This window comes from Lepidochelys kempii, chromosome 2 (assembly GCF_965140265.1).
Source record: "Lepidochelys kempii isolate rLepKem1 chromosome 2, rLepKem1.hap2, whole genome shotgun sequence".
NCBI classification, from domain to species: Eukaryota; Metazoa; Chordata; order Testudines; family Cheloniidae; genus Lepidochelys; species Lepidochelys kempii.
Genome location: NC_133257.1, coordinates 141,882,963 through 141,898,284, shown reverse-complemented (window position 1 = coordinate 141,898,284; position 15,322 = coordinate 141,882,963). Strand labels below are relative to the sequence as shown.

At 44.1% G+C, this 15,322-nt stretch overlaps 1 protein-coding gene across 1 annotated transcript in view; it reads left to right on the top strand.

Moving 5' to 3' along the window:
* Positions 1–15,322, top strand: part of ANKRD33B (ankyrin repeat domain 33B) — a 105,427-nt gene that overhangs the window by 63,660 nt on the left and 26,445 nt on the right. Inside the window, exon 2 of the mRNA XM_073332340.1 lies at positions 1,835–1,964. Within this exon, the coding sequence (XP_073188441.1) occupies positions 1,835–1,964 (130 nt within the window). The remainder of the gene's footprint in view (positions 1–1,834; positions 1,965–15,322) is intronic.

The following is a 15,322-nucleotide window of genomic DNA, read 5'->3' as shown; positions in this document are numbered from 1 at the left end:
GTTTAGATCACAGTCAGCATTTAAGAACAATGTGTAGGTAGTGGGGAAAACCCATGGACTCTCACTAAACACTGAAGTTATTTTACTTGTTGCTGCCTTATCTTGTACATTTATCAGAGCACTGTGGATGCTTATGTACTGGGTTATGCAAGTATTCCTGAAATCATGAGATAATGGTTTTAATTCTAATGGTCAAATGAGATGTTGAGGATTAAGTACTCTGGTTCCATTTAATCAATGGCTGGAGTATTTTGATATTTCAGGGAAGCTGTTATTTTATTGTTTTTTAATTAAACAATGGTTCAGGGCTAAATTGGGTGGTCAGATACATTTCCTGGTTTCTCTTCCTCCTGGAGATTTTACTGATCTTTTAGTTGTTATTATGAATATTAAATGGTGATTTTTTTAAACTGATTTATTTTATTTACAGTATTAAGAATGTGGGATTGCCAGGTGATAGGTGAAATATTTAAAATTGACCACAGATATTATGAACTTAAAATAAAACTACCCATAGGACAGATATTTGCTTTTCAGATGACTAAATGCAAAATCACCCAGTGGCCTGGGAACTTCTTGTGTTCATCTTGACATATAATATAATCTGATAGTTTATAATAATTAGTATACAAAATTTTTCTAGACCTGCATATCATTAGGCCACATTTGTAAAATAATTCTTGCCTAGCAGTACAGTATTATGCCTGGCTTATTGCTATGTGATAATATAAGGAAAGTTCTTGTGTCCCACCATAAAATATATGTATAAGGCACAGAAATCAGTATGCCATGGGTGCCTTAAATCTGAATTTCCCAAATTTAAGTCAGAACATTAGTGTTTTAAAAGCATACTAGTCTGTATTTTAAGATGAGCCTTTTTTGTGCTTCCAAAAATGAGTTGTATGGTGTCTTATGAATACTCTTATACTTCATAATCCCACATTGATTTACAATATAATGATTCGCACCCTATTAGAGCTACATGTGTTTTTTTTCCTATTATCCACAATCTATTGTGAGAAGTAGAATTTTTGAATTAAAATATTTTGTAAAAACTAATTTCTGAATCTGGAACACTATGGTCACTAGCTGAACTATAACAAATTACTAGTGGCACTGATTGATAAATGGTAGTTAGTGGGGCTCAGTGGATTATAATTTTCCATAATATTTAAAATTGTTAGAGCTCATTTAATATTTTTCAATATATATTATTTACTGTTGTTTTTTTTTAAGGAAGTAATTTACAAATGTAAACCCAAGCCTAATAAAAGGGTCAATGATTCATTTCAGGCACAGCCTTGCATTTAGAGGAATGTGGATATCTCCACATATCTGCTTTTACCCCCCCTTCCCTGTTGGTTTTTTGGGGACACAGTCATGGCCTACCCTACCTCCTGCCCCTTTGGGGTGTCATGAACCCAAGGGGCACATGCAGAGAGCAGTCTCTTTAGTGTATGAAGCACGGGGACCACTATGGAGCCCATTGCTGTACCTTTCATCTTCACTTCAATCCCTGTGCAACCATGAAGCAGCAGGGAACAATCTGGCCCTAAGAAAATTAGCCCGAACAAAAGCCCCAGATCCAAACACACACGCCCAGTTTTGTGGGAGCTCAGATGCAGGTCCAGTGTAATCCCTCACTCAATCTACCCTAACTTTGTGGAAATTCAGATTCAAACTTTGCAATTTAGGCTCAGCACTAGTTAATACTCAAATGTCATGTTGTTTCTCTCATGTTTAAAAAAAAACAAAACCCCAAATGATATGCTTCCTCAACGTACTATTGATCAGTCTGCTTACCCTTAACTACCTCCTTATTTTTTATTTATAGACTGGCCTTATTGTTGCCTGTTACCAAGGTTTTGTGGATATTGTAATAGCCTTAGCACAGTGCCCTCATGTTGATGTAAACTGGCAGGACAATGAAGGGAACACAGCTCTAATTACAGCTGCGCAGGCAGGTAAGGTTCTTTCTCTGTTTCAACTTTATGTATCAGGTTTACGGCGGTGTGTTTGTCATGGCCATCACTTTCGGGACAAAAACTGTGACCCTTAGGAGGTTTTTTTTTCACAATGACTTGTGGAATTTATAAACCCAGCAAGTCTAATCCCAACCAAAGCTCTCATGAGTCGTTTACAAGTTCAGTATATATAGATAACATTCAAACCATATCTTTTTTTTTGTATGGGAGAGTAGCCTGGACTTATGAATGCATCTCAGCCATTAATTATTAACAGATGGTTTTAATTATTTTAACTTAAAAAAATGAAATTTTGTTCAAAAATGTGATCCTGTGACTTTTTGATTTGTTTTTTTTCCTTTTGAATTTTCTGTGTTTCTTCCATGATAAACAACTAGTCATAATGATGTTAATACAGTATATTATGTAGCTGCAATGTGTCCATAACTATAGCTTTCTTTCACATACCTTGTACATATCTTAATGGCCTGTGGTCATTGCTGAATATTGGAAAGAAAGTTAAGGAGCTATGTGACAGCTTGAAAGTATTTTAGCTGCAAATATGTTATTTAGTCATTCCCTATTAAGGACAAGGAATCTAATCAGATATTATGGGCCTGAATCAGTATTTACTAATACTGGTTTTATACCAGGGTAACTACATTGACTTCAGTGGAGCCACTCCTCATTTACATTGGAGTGAGGGAGAAATCAAAGAATCACTCTGCATGTTTTATCCCACCCAGAGACAAATGTGTGTTTATTCTAGCATGAATATACCCATAATCAACTAACAGTTGATTATTGTTAAAAAGTAAAATACTGTGCCTTAATTTTAAAGACTGCTGTAGTCATGTACTATAAGTGGATATGAAGTGCTAAAGTGTCTCAGAAAAGAGAGGTGACAAATACGATTAGGATTTATATCGACAGGCCAAATACAGACTATTTTTGTCTGTGGTGTGGAGCCCAAAACAGTTCTGCAGCCCTACCAAGCTCTGCAGCTATGCTCATCTAAGCAAATTGTCTAGCTTGGACCTCAGAGGCAATCATGTAACAGTTAAGTGGATGCCCAACCTTCTCCCCTCCCCAGGCATGGAATTCATGATGTACTTACTGTATTTATTTGTTTCAAGTGTTGTAACCATGTTAGTCCCAGGATGTTAAAGAGTCAAGGAAGGTGAGGTAATATCTTTTATTGGACCAACTTCTATTGGTGAAAGAGACAAGCTTTCGAACTTACTCAGAGTTCTTCTTCAGGTCTGGAAAAGGTACTCAGAGTGTCATGGCTAAATACAAGGTGGAACAGATAAGGAGTTAACACACGTTGCAAGAGACAATTCAAGGCGAAGTGTGCAGTTAACCCCTCTACAGTCATAGGACAAAGGAGAGTTAGGCCATGTCTACACTACCACTTATGTTGGCAAAACTTATGTCGCTCAGGGGTGTGAAAAAAGATACTCCTGAGTGACGTAAATTTTACTGGCATAAGTGGCAGTGTGCATAGCACTATGTCAGCAGCAGAACTTCTCCCAGCGACATAGCTACCACCACTCATTGAGGTGGTTTTATTATGTCAGCGTAGAGTGGCTACATGAGCAATCTTACAGTGGCACAGCTGCTAGAGGAGACATGGCCATAGTGGGTTACCGATTGCTGTAATGGGCCATAAATCCAGTGTCTTTATTAAGTCCATGATTTTTGGTGTCTAGCAGAGTTATGAATTTAAGCTCAGTGGATCATAGTGTTGTTCCTGTGATTTTTCTATATGTCTACAAGTTAGGCACCACAAAGCTCAGGGTCACAACACCCATGTCCTTTTGTCGATCTAAGCCTTAGCCCTGGTCTACACTAGGAGTTGAGGTCGAATTTAGCAGCGTTAAATCAATTTAACCCTGCACCTGTCCACATGATGAAGCCCTTTTTTTCGACTTAAAGGGCTCTTAAAATTGATTTATTTACTCCACCCCCGACAAGGGGATTAGTGCTGAAATCGGCCTTGCCGGGTCGAATTTGGGGTACTGTGGACGCAATTAGACGGTATTGACCTCTGGGAGCTATCCCAGAGTGCTCCATTGTGACCGCTCTGGAGAGCACTCTCAACTCAGATGCACTGGCCAGGTAGACAGGAAAAGGCCCGCGAACTTTTGAATTTCATTTCCTGTTTGGCCAGTGTGGCAAGCTGCAGGTGAGTGCAGAGCTCATAAGCAGAGGTGACCATGATGGAGTCCCAGAATCGCAAAATAGCTCCGGCATGGAACGAACGGGAGGTACAGGATCTGATTGCTCTATGGGGAGAGGAACCCATGCTATCAGAACTACGTTCCAGTTTTCAAAATGCAAAACATTTGTCAAAATCTCCCAGGGCATGAAGGACAGAGGCCATAACAGGGACCCAAAGCAGTGCCGTGTGAAACTTAAGGAGCTGAGGCAAGCCTATCAGAGAGGCAAATGGCCGCTCCGACTCAGAGCCCCAAACATGCCATTTCTATGATGAGCTGCATGCCATTTTAGGGGGTTCAGCCACCATTACCCCAACCATGTGCTTTGAGTCCTTCAATGGAGAGGGAGGCAATACGGAAGCAGGTTTGGGGAACAAGGAAGATAGCTCACAGCAAGCAAACGGAGAAACCAGTTTTCCTGACAGCCAGGAACTGTTTCTCATCCTGGACCTGGAGCCAGTACCCCCTGAACCTACCCAAGGCTGCCTCCCGGACCCGCCAGGCAGAGAAGGAACCTCTGGTGAGTGTACCTTTTTAAATAGTATACATGGTTTAAAAGCAAATATGTTTAATGATTAATTTGCCCTGGCATTCGCGGCCAGTACAGCTACTGGAAAAGTATGTTAATGTGTCTGGGGATGGAGCAGAAATCCTCCAGGGACATCTCCATAAAGCTCTCCTGGATGTACTCCCAAAGCCTTTGCAAAAGGTTTCTGGGGAGGGCAGCCTTATTCCATCCACCATGGTAGGACACTTTACCACGCCAGGCCAGTAGCATGGAGTTGGGAATCATTGCAGAACAAAGCATTGCAGTGTATGTTTGCTGGCGTTCACACAACATCCGTTCTTTATCTCTCTGTATTATCCTCAGGAGAGTGATATCATTCATGGTCACCTGGTTGAAATAGGGTGCTTTTCTTAAGGGGACATTCAGAGGTGCCTGTTCCTGCTGGGCTGTTTGCCTGTGGCTGAACAGAAATATTCCCCACTGTTAGCCACGGGAAAAGTGGAGGGGTTAGCCACGCGGTGGGGGGAGGCAAAATGCGACGTTGGAACGAAACCAAATGTGCTATGTATGTAATGTTAACAGCAAGGTTTACCATGAAAGAGTGTACCCATTGTTCTATAAAATGTGTCTTTTTAAATACCACTGTCCCTTTTTTTTTCTCCACCAGCTGCATGTGTTTCAAGGATCACAGGATCTTCCTTCCCAGAGGCTAGCGAAGATTAGAAGGCGAAAAAAATGCACTCACGTTGAAATGTTCTCTGAGCTCATGGTGTCCTCCCACACTGACATAGCACGGACGAATGCGTGGAGACAGACAATGTCAGAGTGCAGGCAAGCACAAAATGACCAGGGGTAGAGGTGGCATGCTGAAGAGAGGGCTGAAGCTGATAGGTGGTGGCAGCGTGATGAGAGGAGGCAGGATTCAATGCTGAGGCTGCTGGAGGATCAAACTAATATGCTCCAGCGTATGGTTGAGCTTCAGGAAAGGCAGCTGGAGCACAGACCGCTGCTATAGCCCCTGTGTAACCAACCACCCTCCTCCCCAAGTTCCATAGCCTCCTCATGCAGATGCCCAAGAACGCGGTGGGGGGGCCTCCGGCCACCCAGCCACTCCACCCCAGAGGATTGCCCAAGCAACAGAAGGCTGGCATTCAATAAGTTTTAAAGTTTTAAATGTTTAAAGTGCTGTGTGGGCTTGTCCTTCCCTCCTCCACCACCCCTCCCTGGCTACCTTGGCAGTTATCCCCCTATTTGTGTGATGAATTAATAAAGAATGCATGAATGTGAAGCAACAATGACTTTATTGCCTCTGCAAGTGGTGATCAAATGGGGGTGGGGACGGTGGTTAGCTTACTTACAGGGAAGTAGAGTGAACCAAGTGGGTGGGGGTTCATCAAGGAGAAACACACACAACCGTCACACTGTAGCCTGGCCAGTCATGAAACTGGTTTTCAAAGCCTCTCTGTGCTCTTCTAACGCCCTGGTGTCTGGCTGTGCGTAACCAGCGGCCAGGTGATTTGCCCCAACCTCCCACCCCGCCATAAACGTCTCTCCCCCCCCTTACTGTCACAGAGATTGTGGAGTGCACAGCAAGCGGTAATAACAATGGGAATATTGGTTTCGCTGAGGTCTAAGCGAGTCAGTAAACTGTGCCAGCGAGTTTTTAAATGTCCAAATGCACATTCTACCACCATTCTGCACTTGCTCAGCCTGTAGTTGAACAGCTCCTGACTACTGTCCAGGCTGCCTGTGTACGGCTTCATGAGCCATGGCATTAAGGGGTAGGCTGGGTCCCCAAGGATAACTATAGGCATTTCAACGTCCCTAATGGTTATTTTCTGGTCTGGGAATAAAGTCCCTTCTTGCAGCTTTTGAAACAGACCAGAGTTCCTGAAGATGCGAGCGTCATGTCCTTTTCCCGGCCATCCCACGTTGATGTTGGTGAAACGTCCCTTGTGATCCACCAGTGCTTGCAGCACTATTGAAAAGTACCCCTTGCGGTTTATGTACTTGCCGGCTTGGTGCTCCGGTGCCAAGATAGGGATATGGGTTCCATCTATGGCCCCACGACAGTTAGGGAATCTCATTACAGCAAAGCCATCCACTATGACCTGCACATTTCCCAGAGTCACTACCCTTGATATCAGCAGATCTTTGATTGCGTTTCCTACTTGCATCACAGCAGCGCCCACAGTAGATTTGCCCGCTCCAAATTGATTCCCGATTGACTGGTAGCTGTCTGGCAGTGCAAGCTTCCACAGGGCTATTGCCACTTGCTTCTCAACTGTGAGGGCTGCTCTCATCTTGGTGTTCTTGCCTTGTTCTATCCTTGTTCTTGCGCCTCAAGGCAGGGGAAAGCAAGTCACAAAGTTCCATGAAAGTGCCCTTACACGATGCGGTCCCACCAGTCTGTGCTTGTTTCCCGGGCTCAGAATCGGCGTTCCACGGCATGAACCTGCCCCATTAGCACCATGATGCCCACATTGCCAGGGCCCGTGCTTTGAGAGAAGTCTTGTGTCCATGTCCTCATCACTCTCATTACCATGCTGACGTCGCCTACTTGCCTGGTTTCGCTTTGCTAGGTTCTGGTGCTGCGTATACTGGATAATGCACGTGGTGTTTAATGTGCTCTTAATTGCCAAAGTGATCTGAGCGGGCTTCATGCTTGCCATGGTGTGGCGTCTGCACAGAAAAAAGTCGCGGAACAATTGTTTGTTGTTACTCTGACGGAGGGAGGGGCGACTGACGACATGGCTTACAGGATTGGCTTATATGAATTAAAATCAACAAAGGGGGTGGCTTTACATCAAGGAGAAACAAAAACAACTGCTACACAGAATGACCCCCCTCAAGGATTGAATTCAAAACCCTGGGTTTAGCAGGCCAATGCTCAACCCACTGAGCTATCCCTCCCCACGGTATTTCAGGCAAGACTAAATCTCTATTAAACTTTTCAAGGTGCCCCTGACAGACCTCACCGAAATGATTGTTGGACACTGATTTCACGGAGGGAGGGGGGAGCAAAGGAATACAAAAAAAATCTGGTCTATTTCTTGTTTTGATCCACTCCATCTATCTTTTACATCTTTGGCTGGCAGCAGATGGTGCAGTAGGACTGCTAGCCATCCTCATCTCCTGGCTGCTTGGCAGAAGATGGTGTAATAGGATTGCTGGCCATCCTCATCTCCTGCCTGCTTGGCAGAAGATGGTCCAATAGGACTACTAGCCATTCTCATCTCCTGGCTGCCACAGGACTGCCGTCAGGATTAAAGAGAATGACCTGGTCGAGTCCCTCCTATTTCAGTTCCTGCACCATGTCTGCCCAGGCGCTCCTTACTGAGGCAGCCAGGAGCACCTCGGACATGATGACAATGGTTATCAGGCCTATTGCACCGTCTGCTGCCACAAGGCAATGAGCTGCTGCTGTGTAGCAATGCAGTCCCGCTCTGCCAGCACCCAGGAGATGTAGGGTGACAGTGAGCTGAGCGGGCTCCATGCTTGCCGTGGTATGGCATCTGCACAGGTAACTCAGGAAAAAAGGAGCAAAACGATTGTCTGCCATTGCTTTCACGGATGGAGGGTCTGACGACATGTACCCAGAACCACCCATGACAATGTTTTTGCCCCATTAGCCGTTGGGAACTGAACCCAGAATTCCAAGGGGTGGCGGAGACTGCAGGAACTGTGGGAGAGCTACCCACAGTGCAACGCTCTGGAAGTCGACGCTAGCCTCGGTACTGTGGAAGCACCCCACCGAGTTAATGCACTTAATGCACTTAGAGCATTTTGTGTGGGGACACACACAATCGACTATATAAAAACGATTTCTAAAAAACCGACTTCTATAAATTCGACCTAATTTCGTAGTGTAGACACACCCTTAGTATCTCTGACTGGCAGGGAATGTGAGGTTCTGCAACTTCGAAATTATAGACCCTTGAGATAATTAATTCTGATGTGTTAGTTAAGAGGGTTTATATCTAGTGTTGAGGAGTTCCAAATCTGAGATCAGAGTAACTGAAGGAATGTAATAATTAACAACAAATAGGTTGATGTATATACATACAGCCAGAACCATCCTATCCATAGCATGGACTGGGGCAACTGCCCTGGGCACCACATTTTGGGGGGCTCCACGCTTTAGGATGCAGGGTCCAGGGCGGCCTGGGGGGTCTGGTGCTGGCAGCAGTGAGCAATCCAGCCCCAGCCCATCCTGCTCCACCCCACCGGCTCCTGGCGTCACCCGGGGGGAAGGGGGAAGAAGCCAGAAAGAGGTGGGGTGGGAGTTTGGGGGAAGGGGGTGGAATGCGGGTGGGGAGGGGGCAGGGCAGGGGCGGGAAGGGGTAGGGGCGGGGCTTGGGGGAAGGGGTGGAGTGGGGCCGGGGCCTGGGCCGGAGTGGGTGGTTGTCCTGGGCCCCACACCCCTCTAGGGATGGCCTTGCATACAGCATACATTTAGTGTTACATTTAATGGACAGCATCAGACAAGAGGTCCAGCTGTGGTAGTCAAGTCCCTTTTAAAAGCATCTGGTGCTGTTGTTTAAAAAAGAAAATTATATAGTTTAATTATATATTTCTATGCCCTAGTTACCACAAAACTTGTTTGGCAGCTAACTGGACATGCATAGACATTATTTATTTAGCAATAAAAACTAGTCTTACCTTTGCTGCTAGTAAATATTTGGCTTTACCTGAGAATTTTTTTTGTATTATTCTGAAAAAGGATGGATTATTTTCTACTTAAGAAATCACTTGGAGGTAGTAATTATAAAATGTTTAAGTTTTTTCAAAATTGTCTTATTTATAGCAAGGTAATGGTCTCTGTAGCTTTCTGAATAGAATCAGGAGATCTCAGATGCTCTGTAACGTGCTTTTCTTTTATCTGCTTCTGATGTATATTTGGCCCATAAAAGGTTTAGAGTTAAGGCTGGCTCTTTTCTGACCTTTATACTTAGTTATAATGAGCTCAGAATTAATCTACAGTGCTGACATTGACTCGACAGACATTGACTTGACACTGTCTGTCAGTATTTTATATTGATCCCAAAAACAATTGAGATTGACCTCAGTCAGCAGAAGCTTATACAAGCTCATAAATATTTGGTTTAACTTATTTTCCACTTTGTAATCCTGAGCCAGAGTGTTGATACTAGTTATTTAATACATTATTACAAGATACTGTTGTGTTAATACAGATTATCATGTGGTTAACATCGCAATCAGTGGAGTTAACGTGGAATATAGTTGCTACTTAATTCTAAGTAGTAGCCCAGAGCAATATACTGTAGACAGCTGAAGCCATATATTTTATGTGGTTTTTCTTTAATTTTTCAAGTATATTGTAAATAACCTTTTCTAGTACAATATTTTTAAACTTTAGAATGATCCTCTCTCATGTCTTCTGTTTTTCTTATTTGGTTAGGCCATGCCTACACTACAAAATTAAGTCGACCTAATTTACGTCGGCATAGAACCACTGCAAGTAATTACATCGCTTGTGCATGTCTACAGTTTGCTCCTTCTGTTGGCGGTGCACATCCTCACCAGGAGAACTTGTATCGATTGTACTGTTAGTATGGGGCATTGTGGGATAGTTCCTGAAAGCCGGTAACATTTGACGTGAGCAATGCAGTATTTACACTTTTCAGAGTAACAGCCGTGTTAGTCTGTATTCGCAAAAAGAAAAGGAGTACTTGTGGCACCTTAGAGACTAACCAATTTATTTGAGCATAAGCTTTCGTGAGCTACAGCTCACTTCATCGGATGCATACCGTGGAAACTGCAGCAGACTTTATATACACAGAGAATATGAAACAATACCTCCTCCCACCCAACTGTCCTGCTGGTAATAGCTTATCTAAAGTGATCATCAGGTGGGCCATTTCCAGCACAAATCCAGGTTTACACTGACACTGCGTAGACCTAACTACACCGACCTTGACTCTTTGCCACCTGTGGAGGTGGAGTTATTAAGTTGGCATAGCAGGGCAGTTACATCGGCGGGACTGAAATTTAAGTGTAGAGAGTTCCATAGTTAGACTGACATAAGCTGCCTTGCGTCCACCTAACTCTGTAGTGTAGACCAGGCTTTAGTGCCTTCATTTCCCCCCACCCTCCCCACATTACTTGCAGTTACTACTTTCTTGCAGCTTTTGGTTGGGTTTCCTCCTCACCCCAAAATTCCTTTCAGTAGCTTTCCATGCTGATTGGGTAGACTGGCCCACCACTGAAATCAATACATTTGTCAAACTGAACCTAGTTGTCCAGTTATTTGTGGTGAACTGTAATTTGCTACTAAAGACTTAAAGATGTATCTCTTTCCTATGATGTGTGTAATTACACACACACACACACACGATAACTGCATTGAAAAATGGAACACCTGTCACTCCCCACAGCTGTGGAGAGCCTATTCCCCAAGACCACTCTTTCTCTTTGGTTTCTGGGCTGTTGATGCTGCCAGGTTGGCCCCTCCTCAGCTAGTCTGGCAGTACCAGTCCTACTTGCCAGCTCCTGGTTATGGTGGTGATACATAACTACCAGGGGCAGCTCCATGTTTGAGCTTTTGTGAATTATTTAAGGAGTTTATTTGTAAACAGTCTGCATAAATTATATTCTTTAAAGAAATCATGTACATTTGGTACTGGTGAAAGGCAACACCTTGATATACGAAGCTCTCTGTCTATCCCACATACACTGCCCTGCCAGCATTGCTCTTCGCTTTATCTGGGGCAATGGGACAGTTGAGTTTCCTTGGCTCATGAAGTTCTTGGCTTCTCTGCTGAATCTGCCAATTATCTGGGGCAATGTAGAGTGTGCTAGTGAGTTTGTGATGTGGGAGCTGAAACTGAGATCTCCTCTTGTAGAGACCACCAAACATCCACTAGATAGGAATAAATTTTAATCTGTACTGAGCTTGGCCAAATTCAAACCAGCAACCCACAGGTAAAAGGCTCAGTCGCTCACTAGCAGTACCCTTAGGCATCTAGTCACCCAGTAAATGCTGATTTAATAGGGGGTTCTGTAGACACCTTTATTAAATCCAAGAAAGAAAATTTTACTTACTGGTGACCGTTATTCTCCGAGTCCCCTCTGTGGAGGGCCACTTATGGAGTTTGGTGCTCTCTGGTTTGATCTTAAATAACTCTACAAACAGTATGTCCATTATATAATTGGGTCCACTGGGTTACATAAGCACCCCCTTCTCCCATGACTTCGATGTTTGAGTCTTCATAAGTGAGCGTATCCCTCCACTGCCTCAGTCCTTTCTTCCACACCATCGAGTCCTAAACTGAGATAAGAACTCTGAGAAAGAGGGGAAGGTGACAAGGAAATGTGAATGCAAAGAGGTGGCTCTCAAAGAACAACAGTTACCGGTAACAGTGTAGCAGCATGTTAGTCTGTATCCACAAAAAGAAAAGGAGGAGTATTTGTGGCACCTTAGAGACTAACAAATGTATTTGAGTATAAGCTGGGACGGGGAGTGGATGTGTCATTACACAAAGTAAAACTATTTCCCCATATTTATTCCTTCCCCCCCACCCCCCCACTGTTCCTCACACGTTCTTGTCAACTGCTGGAAATGGCCCACCTTGATTATCACTACAAAAGGTCCCCCCTCCCCCCGCTCTCCTGCTGGTAATAGCTCACCTTACCTGATCACTCTTGTTATAGTCTGTATGGTAACACCCATTGTTTCATGTTCTCTCTGTATATAAAATCTTCCCACTGTATTTTCCACTACATGCATCCGATGAAGTGAGCTGTAGCTCACGAAAGCTTATGCTCAAATAAATTTGTTAGTGTCCAAGGGGCCACAAGTACTCCTTTTCTTTTTGCAGTTACCGGTAAGTAACTGACCTTTCTTTTTTGAGGGCCTCTGTGCATTCCCCCATATGGGAGATGTGTGAGCAGTACCACCAAAAATGAATGGTAGGCTGAGGAGTTCTATAATTAAATAAATATTGCAGAACTACCTGCCCAAGTCTAGCTTCTAAACAGAAGGCCAGATTTAATGAATTGTGCTTAGTGAACATGTGAGCCAAACTCCAAGTGGCTGCTCTGCAAAGCTCCCTACTTTAAATATGCCATGAAGCAGTACTTGTGGCCATGGTCTGAGTTAATTCATTGTATTTCAAACTATTATCAGTAATTGATTTTTCCTAACTGCATGGTATTCCCATTTAAAATAATCAGTGGAAGAAACTCCCAGGCCATTGAAATAGCAATTTAAAAAAAAATAAGCCTGTAATTATTACACCAAGATCATTGTTATCTTCATCTGAAATTATTCTTTCATGAGCTAAACAGAGTAGTAAATCCAGACTATTTTATTTGTAAGATTGTATAAAACATTTCAAATATATGGCTGAGATGTGCATCCTCAGAAATGCTCTCACAGGGTCTGAATCCAAACAGTACTTGCGTGTAGATAAGGTGGTTCTATGGAATTTCATAGTCTCCACAAATCTTTTGTGTGCATTTCAGCAAAGGAAACATATAGATGATAAGCAGGCCTACAGTGTTTAGTGAGGTTGTATGAAGGACTTGTTTATTGTATTTTGTGGATTGAGGTTGAAAGAAAACTCTTTGATATGCAGAATTTTATGGTTATTCTGACACTCTGATCTGAGCATCAGGATCTGTCAAGATGCTGGCAGCAGAATTGCTTTTAAAACCTGAGATTAGCAAAGGTCTTAGCAGAGAAGTGAATTCAGCTCACTGATGTTCATTTGCTTTTTGAAATTTAAGATGTACATCTTTGCAAAGATAGCATCCAGCTCAAGGGTTTCTCTAGATGGACAACCTTGAAATAGTATAGGGAGAGAGCTGTACTTTCAGCTTAGTAATATTGAGAAGCAGTTACAAACTACCCAATTTGGCATGCAAATCACAGGTTTGAAAAATGGCCAGCATGCCTCTGTAACTTGCCTGCCCATCTCTCAGCATCTCTTCCAGCCAAAGCATTTCTTTTCAGAGACAATGTGCCTGTTGTCTAGAATTGTAAATTCATCACAGCCTAAAAGATGGTAAAGGGTTTTAAATATGCATTTATAAATTCTAAGAGGGGGAACAAGATTGGGTGGGTGGGTGTAGTGGGGCAGTGAAGAAAGGATGGGGGTAGGGTTGCCAGCTGTCCAGTTTTCAACCGCAACGCCCGGTCAAAAAGGGACTGATGCCAACCGGGCTGGTAAAAGTCAGTTCAGTCAGTGGTGCAGCGGGAGGCCCAGGGCTAAGGCAGGCTCCCTGCCTGCCCTAGCTCCATGTGCTCCCGGAAATGGCCCTCCAGGTCCCTGCAGCCCCTAGACACATGGGCAGCCAAGGAGGCTCTGCACTCTGCCCCCGCTCCCCAACCTTCTGCCCCAGTCCAGAGTCCTCTTCTGCACCCAAACTCCCTCCCAGAGCCCACACACCCCCCAATACCAAACCCTCTGCCTCAGCCCCTTCCTGCACCTCAAATCCCTCATCCCCAGCCCCACCCTGGAGCCCACACCCTCAGCCGGAGCCTGCACCCCCTCCTGCACCCTAAACCCCTCATCCCCAGAGCCCGAACCTCCAGCCAGAGCCCTCACCCCCTCCTGCACTCTGAACCCCTCGGCCCTGGCCCCACCTCAGAGCCCAACCCCCTGCTCCAGCCCAGAGCCCCCCCTGCACCCCAAAACCCTCATCCCTGGCCCCACCCTGGAACCCGCACCCCCAGCCCAGAGCCCATACACCCTTCTGCACCCCAACTCCCTGCCCCAGCCCAGAGCCCTCTCCCTCACCCCAAATCTTTCATCCTGGGCTCCACCCCAGAGTCCCTCTCCCGCACCCCAACCCCGTGCCCCAGCCCAGTGAAAGTGAGTGAGGGTGGGGGAGAGCAAGTAATGGAAGGAGGGGGGGATTGAGTGAGTAGGGGCAGAGCCTTGGAGAAGGGCTTCAGGGAAGGGGCCGCACAGGGGTGTTTGGTTTTGTCCTACTAGAAAGTTGGCAACCCTAGATGGGAGATTGAGGGGGATGGAGGTAATAATCGAATGACAAAAGAGTGGGGAAGAAATGTGAAAATGTAATGAAGGAGAGATTGTTGTGAAAGGAGAAAAAGAAAGTTGGATGAGAGGATGAAAAAATATGGGGAAGAGAAGGAAAAAAATAATTTTAGGAAGAAAAACAATGCAAAAACAGAAGGAAAGAATACTACATAGAGTAAAGGGAAAGAAAAAGTAATGAAGGAATAAAAAATGGAAACAAGCAAAAAAGGGAGGAAGATACAGTACAGTAACTTTTATTTAATAAAGGTTAATGGAACAATAAAATAAAGTAATAATAATACAACTAAAAACTCAGGGTCTGGATGCACAATATTGCTGCTGCAGGATAGCAATTGCTCCAGCCAGACATGAATGATAACAGGTGCTGTTATTCAGTGGGAATCCTTATTTGCTCACTCTTTCAAAACATCTGCTGGATGCCAGTGTGTTATATGGACCAACTACCTATCAATCTCTAACACAGTTATGTAGTAATAGTGGAGTACAGAATTGTAAATTAGAATAATTCCATTACATAAATGAGGATGTAAAGACCAATCATACAAAGTATTGATAATGTTATGGAATGTGCTGAGCAGTCTCCATTCTGCTGATCTGTCA